This window comes from Podarcis raffonei, chromosome 13 (assembly GCF_027172205.1).
Source record: "Podarcis raffonei isolate rPodRaf1 chromosome 13, rPodRaf1.pri, whole genome shotgun sequence".
In the NCBI taxonomy this organism is placed as follows: Eukaryota; Metazoa; Chordata; class Lepidosauria; order Squamata; family Lacertidae; genus Podarcis; species Podarcis raffonei.
Window position 1 is genome coordinate 10,437,567 of NC_070614.1, and position 14,316 is coordinate 10,451,882.

At 48.8% G+C, this 14,316-nt stretch overlaps 1 protein-coding gene across 2 annotated transcripts in view; it reads right to left on the reverse strand.

The window, feature by feature from the left end:
* Nucleotides 1–1,910: 1,910 nt before the first annotated feature.
* The window catches only part of PTGES3L (prostaglandin E synthase 3 like), a 37,872-nt gene continuing 25,466 nt past the window's right edge, over nucleotides 1,911–14,316 (reverse strand). The window contains exons 10-17 of one of the 2 annotated variants that reach the window (XM_053361938.1): nucleotides 13,231–13,387; nucleotides 13,030–13,146; nucleotides 10,444–10,574; nucleotides 8,344–8,410; nucleotides 5,272–5,363; nucleotides 4,376–4,430; nucleotides 3,525–3,619; nucleotides 1,911–2,131 (exon numbers count right to left, since the gene is read on the reverse strand). In XM_053361938.1, the coding sequence (XP_053217913.1) occupies nucleotides 1,996–2,131; nucleotides 3,525–3,619; nucleotides 4,376–4,430; nucleotides 5,272–5,363; nucleotides 8,344–8,410; nucleotides 10,444–10,574; nucleotides 13,030–13,146; nucleotides 13,231–13,387 (850 nt within the window). In that variant the 3' untranslated portion in view covers nucleotides 1,911–1,995. The remainder of the gene's footprint in view (nucleotides 2,132–3,524; nucleotides 3,620–4,375; nucleotides 4,431–5,271; nucleotides 5,364–8,343; nucleotides 8,411–10,443; nucleotides 10,575–13,029; nucleotides 13,147–13,230; nucleotides 13,388–14,316) is intronic. The other variant, XM_053361935.1, reaches the window with a different exon arrangement.

The window sequence follows — 14,316 nt, forward strand, 5'->3', positions numbered from 1 at the left end:
ATCAAGAGCATTCTGACATCCAGGCACGAACAGCACCAAGGACAGATACAGTGGTACCTCGGGTTACATACGCTTCAGGTTACATACGCTTCAGGTTACAGACTCCGCTAACCCAGAAATAGTACCTCGGGTTAAGAACTTTGCTTCAGGATGAGAACAGAAATCGTGCTCCGGCAGCACGGCGGCAGCAGGAGGCCCCATTAGCTAAAGTGGTGCTTCAGGTTAAGAATGGACCTCCGGAACGAATTAAGTTCTTAACCCGAGGTACCACTGTACATAGAAAGCTGCCTTACATCAAACCATACTGTTGGTCCATCTAGACTGGCAGCGGATCTCCAGGATTACAGGCAAGGTTCTCTCCCAGTCCTACGGTGACAGGTGTAAATGTGTGTTGTGAAAAAAAAATCTTCAGAGTCCAAACTTGAACAGAAAGATAGATGAAGTTCCTTTCCGTTTTAAAGTGAGCTGGGGGTATCTTGGGCATTCAATAGTAGTTTTTGCTGCAACCAATTGCTCTTTCTGCTCTCCGTTCAGGTGCCTTCTGCTGGTTTGTTCCTGTCTCTCACTTTGAATGTATACACGCTTCTCCTTATTTGTCCCTATTCCTCTACCAGCCACAAGTCTCAGTCTTTCCTCTTTGTCATCTCACTTCAGTCTTGGATATCTGCATTTTGCCCTCTGTTCCAATTTAGTCTTGTGGGTTTTGTGGATGATTATTCCTAACATGCCTTCCATTGGCACAATATAGGTAGAAGACCCAAGTCTCTCTGGTAATGGTGGGTGTGTGGCTTTCTTATGTTAAAGGATGTCTTTTACTAGCAATACAACCCCAAGCAAACTTTCCAGGAAATGAATCAATGCACTGTCATATTGCTCAAGAAACAAAGTCATGTACAGTGGTACCTCGAATTACACATGCTTCAGGTTACAGACGCTTCAGGATACAGACTCCGCTAACCCAGAAATAGTACCTTGGGTTAAAAACTTTGCTTCAGGATGAGAATAGAAATTGCGCAGCGGTGGCGGGAGGCCCCATTAGCTAAAGTGGTACCTCAGGTTAAGAACAGTTTCAGGTTAAGAACGGACCTCCGGAACGAATTAAGTTCTTAACCCGAGGTACCACTGTATTCAACAACTTCTAGGTTAGCAAGAAAACTCTGGCGGACAGTAGTAAAGGTAAAGGTAAAGGGACCCCTGAACATTAGGTCCAGTCATGACCGACTCTGGGGTTGCAGCACTCATCTCTCTTTACTGGCCGAGGAAGCCGGCGTACAGCTTCCGGGTCATGTGGCCAGCATGACTAAGCCGCTTCTGGCGAACCAGAGCAGCGCACGGAAACGCCGTTTACCTTCCTGCCGGAGCGGTACCTAATTATCTACTTGCACTTTGACGTGCTTTCGAACTGCTAGGTTGGCAGGAGCAGGGACCGAGCTGTGCTAATGCCCAAACATATCTGACTCCCTCCTGACAGTGGGGCAGTCCTTGGTGAGGCTTACTCCTCCATAAGCACATTTTAAGATACAAACATTTAGCACTGTCTGCCTTTGGGGCACCTTGGCTGTAGCGTGCAGGGAGTCTCCAGAGGCCCAGCTTAAGTGGTCAAAAAGAGAGAGAAAAGAAGTAGCAAACCACTGCGGGGCTTGATTTGGGATCGAGACCGATTTGGGGGCCGTGCAAAAATCAGTGCAAGGGCTCAGAGGGGCTCTCTGTGTCTTGCTCCAGCATTAAAAGGGGGGGAAGTTCCTTCTGGGAAAGACGGCATGGCTTCCAGGAATTCTTTCCCTATCCATCCCTCACTTTTACCACCTCCCCTTGAAATCTCTCAGTTCACTGCTGTTGCCAAATCAGACCACCAGTCTCCTTTCTTGACACTGCCACACTGAAAGCAAGAACCCAAAGGGGCAGGAAACCTTAGTTTATTACTTTACAGTCCTTAAGAACGGTGGCTCGGTTGTCATATTCACAGTGCGCCATTTACTCCCGTTGTCCATCCCATCACTGCTCTGCGCTCCGTTCGCTGACAAATGTCCGGAGGAGCGCTTCCACCTCTGGCCGCCGGCTCATCCGCGTGGCTTTGCCCTGGTAGCGGCCCCGCTTCCCAGCCCCTTTTCCTTCCAGCAGTTCAGCCACCCTTGGAGGAAGAACAGCAACAAGGTCAGACTAGCTTCTCCTTGGCCCACATTTGCTTTGTTGGTCAGTGGGCTCTCAGAGTACAGTGGTACCTCAGGTTACAGATCCTTCAAGTTACAGACGTTTCAGACTCTGCTAACCCAGAAATAGTACCTCAGGTTAAGAACTTTGCTTCAGGATAAGAACAGAAATTGTGCAAGGGCAGCGCAGTGGCAGCGGGAGGCCCCATTAGCTAAAGTGGTGCTTCAGGTTAAGAACAGTTTCAGGTTAAGAACGGGCCTCCAGAACGAATTAAGTTCTTAACCCAAGGTACCACTGTACAGTTGTACCTTGGCTGCCAAACGCCTTGGTACTTGTGCGTTTTGGCTCCCGAACGCCGCAAACCCGGAAGTGAGTGTTCCGGTTTGCAAACGTTTTTTGGAATCCGAACATCCGATGCGGCTTCCGATGGAGTGCAGGGAGCTCCTGCAGCCAATTGGAAGCCGCACCTTGGTTTTCGAACGTTTTTGGAAGTCAAACAAACTTCTGGAATATACGACTGTATATTCCAAGAGCCACGCCTAGGGCTGGGCGATCTCTGGTTTTCAACACTGCACTATATCACAAGCTCAACATTGCGATATATGAAAAGAACACAATGTTTGAAATAGGGATGGAACTATGTAGAGCAGGCATAGGCAAACTCGGCCCTCCAGATGTTTTTGGGACTACAACTCCCATCATCCCTAGCTAACAGGACCAGTGGTTAGGGATGATGGGAATTGTAGTCTCAAAACATCTGGAGGGCCGGGTTTGCCTATGCCTGATGTGGACGCATTGGCTGGCTTCATGGTTTTTAACAAACACACACACACACAGACACACACACACACACATTCATATATTGCCAGGTCAACAATGATGAAGCCAATATCGTGATATGGACTTCAAATCGGTTTTGGACGATACAGTGGGACCTCGGGTTAAGAACTTAATTTGTTCTGGAGGTCCGTTCTTAACCTGAAATTGTTCTTAACCTGAAACACCACTTTAGCTAATGGGGCCTCCTGCTGCCGCCGTGCTGCTAGAGCACGATTTCTGTTCTTATCCTGAAGCAAAGTTCTTAACCTGAAGCACTATTTCTGGGTTAGCGGAGTCTGTAACCTGAAGTGTATGTAACCCAAGGTACCACTGTATACTGATATATTGCCCTGCCTAGCCATGTCCTAGCCTGGCTGATTTGTTTCAACCCTGCAACTGCAACATGAATTTGCTTGTCTCTTTCTCTCTCTCAAAGACCCCCAGAAACCTGTGATTCTTTTCTTCCTGACCGCCCAAAATGAACATCCATGCTTCCTCCCCAACACACACACCAACCCAGGCCTGAATTTATCCAGCTGGCTTGAGTGACTCACCTGGGGCCCAGTTTCTCCACAGCTTCTGGGGGTCCCGCGAGCAGAAAAAGCCCAGCTGCTTTTTCATCTCCCACAGATAGAAAAAGGAGGGTTTCCTGCTGGAAGAAGGTTGTTTACAACAGCAAAATATTCAACGAAGAACACACACACTTTATAATAATCTGATGCAGAGAGTCATAATAAAGCATAACATAGGGAGGTCCACAGGTAAACAGACCGTGCCATAAATGGAAATGTCACCAAGCTAATGAATAAACCTTTTAATCTTTCGGGGTGTAAGCAGTAGTCATGGATGCAAGCACCAAACCAAATTTAGCTTATCCGGGGCAGTCAGAATCCTGGAAACTGTAGGTACACAATTTGTTCTCAGGACTCTTTGAGACATCAGCTCTAAATGTATGGTGTGGATGTGACTTTAAATTCAGTGATATTTTCTAAATTTTGCTATGATCTCTTTATTCTTAATTGGTATTTGGTAGCGTCACATTAAATAGTGGTATTTTAACCACAGAAGTTGGAACAAAACTGTTCCTATTTTCTAACTGCAGGTGCTCATTGAATCAATTCTATCTCCTCCTCCTTTATATCACATTAGATTTTATAGCTACTCTACACGCTGTGAGCTGCTACTTCTGTAGCCAGCTGTCTTAATTTTAATTTCACTTTTGATGTGTCAGCTGCGTGGTCTGAAACAACAATTAAGTTTTTAAAAGCCTGATTGGATCTGATTTGTGTTGAGATGATACGCTGGAGATGGGAACCTTTCCAGCTCAAAGTAGGGAGCCTTCAGCAACTCTCAAAACACCACTATATCCGGTGCCAAAGCTTAGAGAAACAAGAGAGAGACTCACGCCAGCGCCAATCTCATTCGCAATGATGTTCATGAACTCAGAATCACCGTCTTTCCTGCAAGAGAGGGAAAATGAGAACAATCCAGATTGAGCCAAGAGGAAGCCCTCCGGCTCGCGCCTTTGTTTAAATGGGTCCCGGCCACGCCCCCACCAGCCAGCTGATTGGCTGGCTGGTCGCTGACGCGACCGGGATCCCCTGGGCAATGCGGGACTTCGTCCCCCACCCCCGGAGGAGAGTGGGTGGCCATGCGGTCCACTGCAACTCCTCCCCACAGTGAAGTGGAGCGGACTTCCCCATACCAAGACCTGTGAAAGCAGGATGCAAAATTCCACCTCTGCCACACCTTTCCCTACAATAGATCCACCAGCCCCGCGAGAAAGAAACCAGTAATGACTAGACTGACTTAAGCAAAAAAAAGTATTAATAATTCATTTGGGTTCCATTGATCCACGGTGTGTGTGGTTTTTTTTATTTAAAAAAGATATAACACACAATTTTGCTTTGACGGGCCTCAAAAACCTGTACAGTGGTACCTCGGGTTACATACGCTTCAGGTTACAGGCACTTCAGGTTACAGACTCCGCTAACCCAGAAACAGTACCTCGGGTTAAGAACTTTGCTTCAGGATGAGAGCAGAAATCGTGCTCCAGCAGCAGTGGTGCTTCAGGTTAAGAACATTTTCAGGTTAAAAATGGACCTCTGGAACGAATTAAGTACTTAACCCGAGGTACCACTGTACAGGTAAGGTGAGTGGGAACAGCAATTTCTAAATGGGGGTTAAAAAATCAGCAGTACCTTTCAGGTGGCAAAGTAGATAGCACCCAGAATTTTCCTCTTTTTTCTAGGTATTTAAAACAGTCGCCCCATGCAAACCCAACACGACCTTTCCCCTCACCTGTGCAACACAAGAACAGGTTCCTGATCCAGGTTGTTTTTTAAGCTCTGAGCTGTGAGGACGGCCAAATCCCTCAGCAGGTTCAAGTTGCTCTGAAAGAGAAGTAGACGTCGGAAAGGGGACATAGCAGTGGAGCGTGTTTTCATGGTGCCGTGGGTGGGGGGGAGCTCATGTGTGCTGGGGCGCGGGGGTGAACAGAGCCTGCCGCATGCCGGCCCGGCCGTCGCCGCTGGCAAAACTGGAGCAACACCAGCCCTGAGCCACTTTGCAAGGTGGGATCTGTTCAGATCCCAGCCTCACAAAGCAGGACAGGGCTGACTTGGGGAGGGGGGTGTCCCCTGGAAAAATGTGCCTGGGACAATCACCCTGGCAGCCCACCACCCCTCTGTTCCAATACTCAAGCAAGATGGGATGGAGCAGGCAGGGAATTTCAGGCAAAGTCTTCCTGAATCCTGGTTCCAATTGCTGTCTTACTTCCCATTTCCTACAGGCTGCTTACTGGAGTCTGATCTCAGCTGCTGCCTGCATGACCCACAGATGATCATGCGGTTGTTATCATTACAGTGGTACCTCTGGATAAGCACACCTCTGGTTGCGTATCCTTTGGGTTACGCACGCGGCAAACCTGTATTTTTCCAGGTTTCACCCCATGTGCATGCACAGAAGCGCTCTACTGCACCACACGCAGAAAAGGCACCTCCAGTTGCGAATTCCTCAGGATCCAACCAGAGCTCTGGAACAGATCTCGTGTGCAACTGGAGGTAAGGGTAAAGGGGACCCCTGACCGTTAGGTCCAGTCGTGGCCAACTCTGGGGTTGTGGCGCTCATCTCGCTTTACTGGCCGAGGGAGCCGGCGTACAGCTTCCGGGTCATGCAGCCAGCATGACTAAGCCGCTTCTGGTGAACCAGAGCAGCGCACGGAAATGCCGTTTACCTTCCCGCAACTATTTATCTACTTGCACTTTGACGTGTTTTCGAACTGCTAGGTTGGCAGGAGCAGGGACCGAGCAACGGGAGCTCACCCCGTCACGGGGATTCGAACCGTCGACCTTCTGATCGGCAAGTCCTAGGCTCTGTGGTTTAACCCACAGCACCACCTGCGTCCCATGCAACTGGAGGTACCACTGTATTATTATTATTATTAGTAGTAGTAGCAATAGTAGTAGTAGTATACTGCTCTTCATCCGTAGATCTCAGGGCAGTTCCCAACATAAAAACGCCAGAGATGGAAAGAAGATAAAGTCCCTGCCAGAGAAGAATGGCAGATCAAGTTGACAGACTATGTCAAAATGGCTAAAATGACCGGAAGAATCAGAAAGGCCAAAATTTTAATAATGGGGGAAATTTATAACTTGTCTTAAAGACCATTGTCAACAGTTCAAATCGTTTGTAGGGCTGGAATATCACTTGTAGTTTAATGGTAAATTTTGGATACAATGGAGAGATAAAAGATTTGGATTATTGCAAAAGATGCAGGAGGAAATGATTAACAATAGGAACCCACAAAGGGGAGGAGGGAAGTCCATGAGATTCCTTGGAATCTTGTTTTTATGTTGTATGTTGGACACGTGACTGTAAAATTTTAATTTGAAAAGCCAAATAAATAAATTTATTTTTAAAAAATAAACACAGTATAAAAAACATAAAACACATAATAAAAATACTGAGCGATCTCCCATTAAAAGCTTGTTGGCGGCTCTCTCTGCTCCCACTGGAATAGGGAACATTTTTTCTCCAGCCAATGTCTGTCAATGTCCCCATGGCCAACCTCCCGGGAGTCACATGCCAATGCTGAGCCTGGACAGAGGCAAAATTGGGTAGGGCAACAGCTGTGGCTGCACAGGCAGGCTGCATTTCAGCTGTATGAAAGTCAAGACATTTTGACATATGCCCATCCACGTCTTGCCCTCCAAGCAAGCAAGAGGCTTTCTCGCTGTTCGAGGGCACATTCCAGCCAGGCAGAAACTGTCTGAAGGAGAGGGCAGAGAAGGGCCATAGGTTGGGGATACTGGGTGCAGTGTGGGAAGACTCCTGATGTTCAGATAGAAAGCCGCCTGTTATGCATACCGCGTGGGTTACTCGAGAGGCAAGATCCCCACTGGTCTTTTCAAAGGCTTTATTATTGGTGCAAAAACATTTACAGTGCAGAACGCCTCAATTCCACGTCTTGCTCAGTCACTAGCAGAATCTGAGAGTGGGCGGTCCTTAAACTTTCCCCAGCAGAGTAGACTCTTGACCCCCATCCGACGCCTCCCCTCTCTGCGCGTAAACCTACTGCGCAGGGAGGGCGTGGGTAAAGGGGACCTGCCTCCCCCCCACTTTGCTCATGTACGGTGTCTTGGCTCTTTCTGGCATCCTCCGAGTCCTGCATCTCTTCCCCACTAGAGGCAGGGGCTTCCCTCCTCCGCTGAGGAAGTGCTGCTTCCCACGATCTTTGGAGGTTCCCTGTAATCCAGCTGCCTCTCGCCTCTGAGCTGATGGCAGTTCCCTGACGCCGCCTTTGACCTTTGGGGACCTGGAATTCCCCACCATGGCTCCAGAAACGTTCATGGAGGAACATGGCTGTGGCGTTTGCCCCTAAGATGTGTCGAGGAAAGGGTTAAAATGGGTGTGAGGTGATTGGCCAGTGAGAATGCGAGGGGGGAGTAAAAGATACGAGTGGGAGGTTTTGAAAAGACAGTTGAGGTTTGGGAGTTGGCAGTTGAGTTTTGTCAGTTGTGAGTTGAGGCTTGGGTGTTGGAGAAGGAAGAGGGTTGGTCGAGTTGTATTGTGAGAGAGGAATTGTTAGGGAGTTAGATAGTTAGCTGGAATAATCAGTTTGGAGTTGTTAGGAACTAGGTTTAAGAAACTGACAAGAGAAAAATAAACTGCAACCATACACTTGTTCCGACACTTAAAAATAAACTTGATTATTTGTTTATGTTAATAACTGTCTGGACTCTGTGTGTCCCCGAGAGAAGCGGGGTGGTGGCAGCGAAGAAAGCAACCGCAGTGGTGGCACAGGGTCAATAGACCATGAAACGTCCGGGGGCCCTGTGTGTGATCGCCACAATGGCCATTGCTCAACTGTACCTTCTGAAGCAGCTTCAGAGAGTTCTGTAGCCTCTTTACAGCTTCCACGTGCTCTTCGGGGCCAGTCCTAAAATGGCAAGGGTAACAAGAGGCCTTCAGGGAGGGTTGGTACGTCATCTAATAAGAGTACAAGTTTGGTGATGAGGGAGGAAAAGGTGGGGGGACGTGAAACAGCTTGTGCTCAGTGGAGATGTACAACTGAACTGAGGGCCAGTACCAACAGCTGTATTGTTTAGAATAGGTAAAGGTAAAGGGACCCCTGACCATTAGGTCCAGGCGTGACCGACTCTGGGGTTGTGGCGCTCATCTCGCTTTATTGGCTGAGGGAGCCGGCGTACAGCTTCCGGGTCATGTGGCCAGCATGACTAAGCCACTTCTGGTAAACCAGAGCAGTGCATGGAAACACTGTTTACCTTCCCACCGGAGTGATACCTATTTATCTACTTGCACTTTGATGTGCTTTCGAACTGCTAGGTTGGCAGGAGCAGGGACCGAGCAACAGGAGCTCACCCCGTCACGGGGATTTGAACCGCCGACCTTCTGATCGGCAAGTCCTAGGCTCTGTGGTTTAACCCACAGCGCCACCCGCATCCCTATAATTGTTTAGAATAGGCATTCCCAAACTCGGCCCTCCAGATGTTTTGGGACTACAGTTCCCACCATCCCTGACCACTGTGTCAGGAGCTCGTTCTACACTCGAGTAGGATGCTGGTAGAGACACATGCCCAACTGGCATGTTCTCTCCCTCCTGGTCGATCGTTCGGGAGCTTCAAAAGCTTTCTTCAGCCCGAACATCACAGCGACCGATGCCAACAGACATCGGCACACTTAGGGATCCGCAGAGTGTTCGCAGTTTGCGTGACAGACCTCCTCAGCAACTCAGCATTTTGGCTAATCTACTTTATTTACATATAAACACACACGGAGCACTGCAACATGGCTCCCTCTCTCTCTAGCATCACACAGCAAAGAGAAAGAACAAAGGACAATAGTCCCACTTCACGGAACACAGTTAACACAAACATCCTGTCTCTATCACTTCCCACTCTGTGGAGTGAAAACATAGACCGTCATGTGATAGACAACAATCCTACGACTGCAATCACGAAACAGGAATTCTAACACACTGGTCCTGTTAGCTGCTAGAGATTTTAAATGTTTTAAAACATTTAATGTTTTAATGTTTAATGTGTTCTAATGGAAGCCACCCAGAGTGGCTGGGGAAACCCCGTCAGGTGGGTAGCATATAAATATATTATTACAGTGGTGCCCCGCAAGACGAATGCCTCGCAAGACGGAAAACCCGCTAGACGAAAGGGTTTTCCGTTTCGGAGGCGCTTCGCAAGACAAATTTCCCTATGGGCTTGCTTCGCAAGACGAAAAAGTCTTGCGAGTCTCGCCATTTCCCCCCCCCCCGCTTTTTCCCCCCTTTTTCAAAGCCGCTAAGCCACTAATAGCCTTTTAGCAGCTTAGCCACTAATCCTTTAATAGCCGCCAAGCCGCTAAATCGCTAATAGCGCTAATCCTCTTAGCCGCTAATGGGCTTGCTTCGCAAGACGAAAAAACCGCTAGACGAAGAGAATCGCGGAACGGATTCTTTTCGTCTTGCGAGGCACCACTGTATTATTATTATTATTATTATTATTATTATTATTATGGCCCAAGCATAAGAACATTTTCTCCTCTTGTGGTTTCCAGCAACTGGTATTCAGACACAGTGCTGGCTTCAGACTGTGCAGGCAGAGCACAGCCCTTGCGGCTTGTAGCCACTGAAAAACTTATCTTCCATGAACTTGTCCCATCCCCGTTTAAAACCATTGTTTGGGAATAGTTCTCTTTAAATCCATTTACGGTATGGCTGTTGAAACCCTTCCGCTACTCATCCTGAGCCCTAAGTTCAGACCAGAAATAACTGGCCCAACTTCTATAAACAACCAATTTGCCTATACAACTCACTATTTCTTGCCTTGAGGGAAAATCCCCACCTTTGTGTGCTTTTCCTTTTGAGAGTTCAAATGAACTTTGAAGGCCACTGGGTTTCCAGTCACCCTTCTGAGACTTTTGTTTCATTCCCTGGGACAGGGGGATACAAATACTTGCTTAAGCAGTGATGTGAAGGACTTCTCGGTTGCGTGGCTTCGCTCCAAAGTTTTCAGCACTCGGTTCCCAGCGAGGAAAACTAAGTTGGTCTTGTTCTTCTTCCCTTTTTCGGTGCCCAAGAGCTTAACCATCTTCAGAAGACAAACACATTCGTCTTGAGTGGTGAAATACTACATCTGCATGAATCTATCCCGTCCCTTATATTGAAAGTGGGGGAAAGTCCAAGCTCAGTGGTAGAACCTCTGCCTTGCAAGGTCCCAGATCCATACCCTGGAATCTACCGTATTTTTCGCTCTATAGGACTCACTTTTTCCCCTCCAAAAATGAAGGGGAAATGTGTGTGCGTGCTATGGAGCGAATGCAGGGGGAGGCAGGCAGGAAAAGCCCCCAAAAGCCGCACACAGGCTCCACGCGGCTCTTGCGGGCTTTTCCTCAGGAGGGAGAAGGGACTGAAGCGGCCAGTCAGTCCCTTCTCCCTCTTCGTAGAAAAGCCCACAGGAGCCGCGCGCTCCTTAAAGCCCACAGGCCATAGCCGCGCGCAGCCTCTCCCTGCCGGAGAGGTGGCGCGCGGCTATTGCAGCAGCCTCTTTAGCCGCGCACCACCTCTCCAGCTGGGAGAGACCATGCGGGGCTAAAGAAGCCATAGCTCCGCGACCCTCTCCCAGTTGGAGAGGTGACGCGCGACTATGGCAGCAGCCTCTCCGCTGCGCGCCTTTCCGCTGCTCCCCGGCCTGCTCTTTGGGGCTGGTGGTGGGCTTCCCCCCGCCAGCCCCAAAGAGCAGGTCGAAAGGAACCTGAAGCCTGGAGAGCGAGAGGGGTCGGTGCGCACCGACCCCTCTCGCTCTCCAGGCTTCCAAGGTAGCCGCCTGAAGGCGACTGAACGCACCTTGAACGGCACCTTGTTTTCGAGGGGGAGAACAAGGGGAAAAAATTCTCCCCCTCTCTGCGCAGCTCCTCCTGCCGCTTCGCTGAAGGGGTGCTGGGCAGAGAGGGGGAGAATTTTTTTTTTCTTGTTCTCCCCCTCTAAAACAAGGTGCATCTTATGGTCCAGTGTGTCCTACAGGGCGAAAAATATGGTATCTCCAGGTGAAGATTTCTGCCAGAAACCCTGCAGAGCCTTGTGCTGGGCAGTGAAAATAATCCACTGTTTACACATTGGTCTGATTTGGTAAAGGAAACTTCCTATAGTTCTACGCGTCCAGGCATTTGTTAGAAAAGCATAGGGAAGTAATTTAAAATAAGGATGGTTCCCCCTTCACTATTTGAAGGATTTGATAATCCTTCACTATTTGAAGGAAGAAATCACTTGTAAAATTTCTGGCTGACCACTGAAAAGCAGCAGAGAAGCCTTGTTAGAAAAAAAGGCGTCCAAATTGATTTACAATCCCTGGTGTCTCTGGGTTGGGTAGGGCCAGGAGAGAGATCCCTGCCTGAAATCCTGGACACTGAGCTAGCTAGACCAATGGTATAGATCACATAGATAGAGGGAATCTTTATTTGCATCAGCCACTAGCCATAGCAATAAAATAAAATGTACTGAAGATAGAGGTAAAAACATAACTATACAAAATACATTTGGGGGGTTTACGTCAATAATCAAATAAAAGATCTTATTCTAAATGCCCCTGCTAAAAACATTGCAGTTTTTGCTGTCACCTGATCATCTTGATCTACTAAAAGGACTCTGTAGCAATGTTTAAGCAACCCGGCATGGACAGTACTGGAGGGGTAATAACCTCACTCCTCAAATCTTTATAAAGAGTGCAAGCCAGAAGCACATGAGCCACTGACTCAAAATGGGACATAAGCATTTTTCCAGTGGAATGTTTTGGAATCAACCCTCAAGTACAGCCGAAGGCAGTATAGTCAATCTTGCGAAAGTGAAGGCGCGCCTGTATTTTGGAATTGCTAAATTTTGCAAATAGGGTGCCAAAGTGTCAAAATGATTAGGTGGAAAATAATCATACCATGATTTCCTTATTGTGGCCAGACTATCCTGTCGCTCAATATCATATAGTAAAGGTAAAGGGACCCCTGACCATTAGGTCCAGTCGTGGCTGACTCTGGGGTTGCGGTGCTCATCTGGCTTTACTGGCCGAGGGAGCCGGCGTACAGCTTCTGGGTCATGTGGCCAGTAGGACTAAGCCGCTTCTGGCGAACCAGAGCAGCGCACGGAAACGCCGTTTACCTTCCCGCTGGAGCGGTACCTATTTATCTACTTGCACTTCGACGTGCTTTCGAACTGCTAGGTTGGCAGGAGCAGGGACCGAGCAACGGGAGCTCACCCCGTCGTGGGGATTCGAACCGCCAACCTCCTGATCGGCAATTCCTAGGCTCTGTGATTTACCCACAGCGCCACCCGCGTCCCCAATATCATATAAGGCTCTGTCTAATTAAATTATTTGCTTTATTGAAGCTCAGAGATACACCAATGGCAGCTTCTCATGTGTCACGAAGGGGCAGAATGTGTTCTCACAACAGATGTGAGTGGCAAGGCACTCCTGTGCTCATTTGGGGGGGGGGTCCAATGTGACAAAGACCTTGATCCTGGTGCTGCAAGCTACACCCCGCCCCCATGACTCTCACCTGCAGGTCACAGAGGTTGGAGATGTGTGTGCCGCAACACATATTGGCATCGACACCCTCGATGCTTATAATCCGCACGGGCCCCGTGTGGTCGTCCGGCAAGCCACGGCTCCTCACCTGCAATGCAGTGCAAGGTTAAGAGAACCAAACGTAGCAAACTTCACTCCCTCCTCTTGCCTTAGCCCGCACGCTCTTGCTTACCAGCTCAACTTCAGGGTCGCCCACTGCCAGCTCTCGCACCACCACCGGGATCCTGGCTCGGATTCTGTCATTCACACTCTGCTCAAGGGCTGCCACCTGATCTGCTGTCATCGAGGGGGTGTCCAGCTCTATAGTGCTTCGCTGGCGACCCAGCTCCCTGCCGAGGGTGGGAGAGAGGCAAACGGCGTGTTCCCTAAGTCACACGGGAGATAGCTCTGGGTGCACAAGAGAGCTCCCTCTGTCCCCAGCCCTCCAGCATCGTCCTCTGAGGATGGGCTACTGCACAGAAACTAGGCTAAGCCTGCCATCCTCTGTGCGTTTTCCCTGGGAACAAAGCCCTATTCAAGATATAATAATAATAATAATAATAATAATAATAATAATAATAATAGTAATAATTTTTATTTATACCCCGCCCTCCCCAGCCAAGGCCGGGCTCAGGGCGGCTAACAAGCAATAATAAAAACAAGTTGAATGAATACAATTTAAAAACAAGATTAAAATACAAGATTAAAATATTGAGACATTAAAATGCAGCCTCATCACAGGAGGAGAAAGGAAAAAAGAAAGGGGGGGGAGGGAATCAAATTGGCTCCTAGCCAAAAGGCCAGGCGGAACAACCCTGTCTTACAGGCCCTGCGGAAAGAAATCAGATCCTGCAGGGCCCTGGTCTCATGAGACAGAGCATTCCACCAGGCCGGAGCCAGTGTTGAAAAGGCCCTGGCTCTGGTTGAGGCTAATCTAACTTCCTTAGGGCCAGGACCTCTAGGGTGTTGCTATTTATGGACCTTGAGGCTCTCCGTGGGGCATACCGGGAGAGGCGGTCCCGTAGGTACGAGGGTCCTAGGCTGTGAAGGGCTTTAAAGGTCAAAAGCAGCACCTTAAATCTGACCCTGTACTCCACCGGGAGCCAGTGCTGCTGGAAAAGCACTGGGTGAATATGCTCCCATGGCAGAGACCCCGTGAGGAGCCTCGTTGCAGCATTCTGCACCCGCTGGAGTTTCTAGGACAGCTTCCCAGATGACACATCTTCATGACTACACAATGATTTCATTTTAACCTTTGCTTCTGGGTTAAAGCAACAAC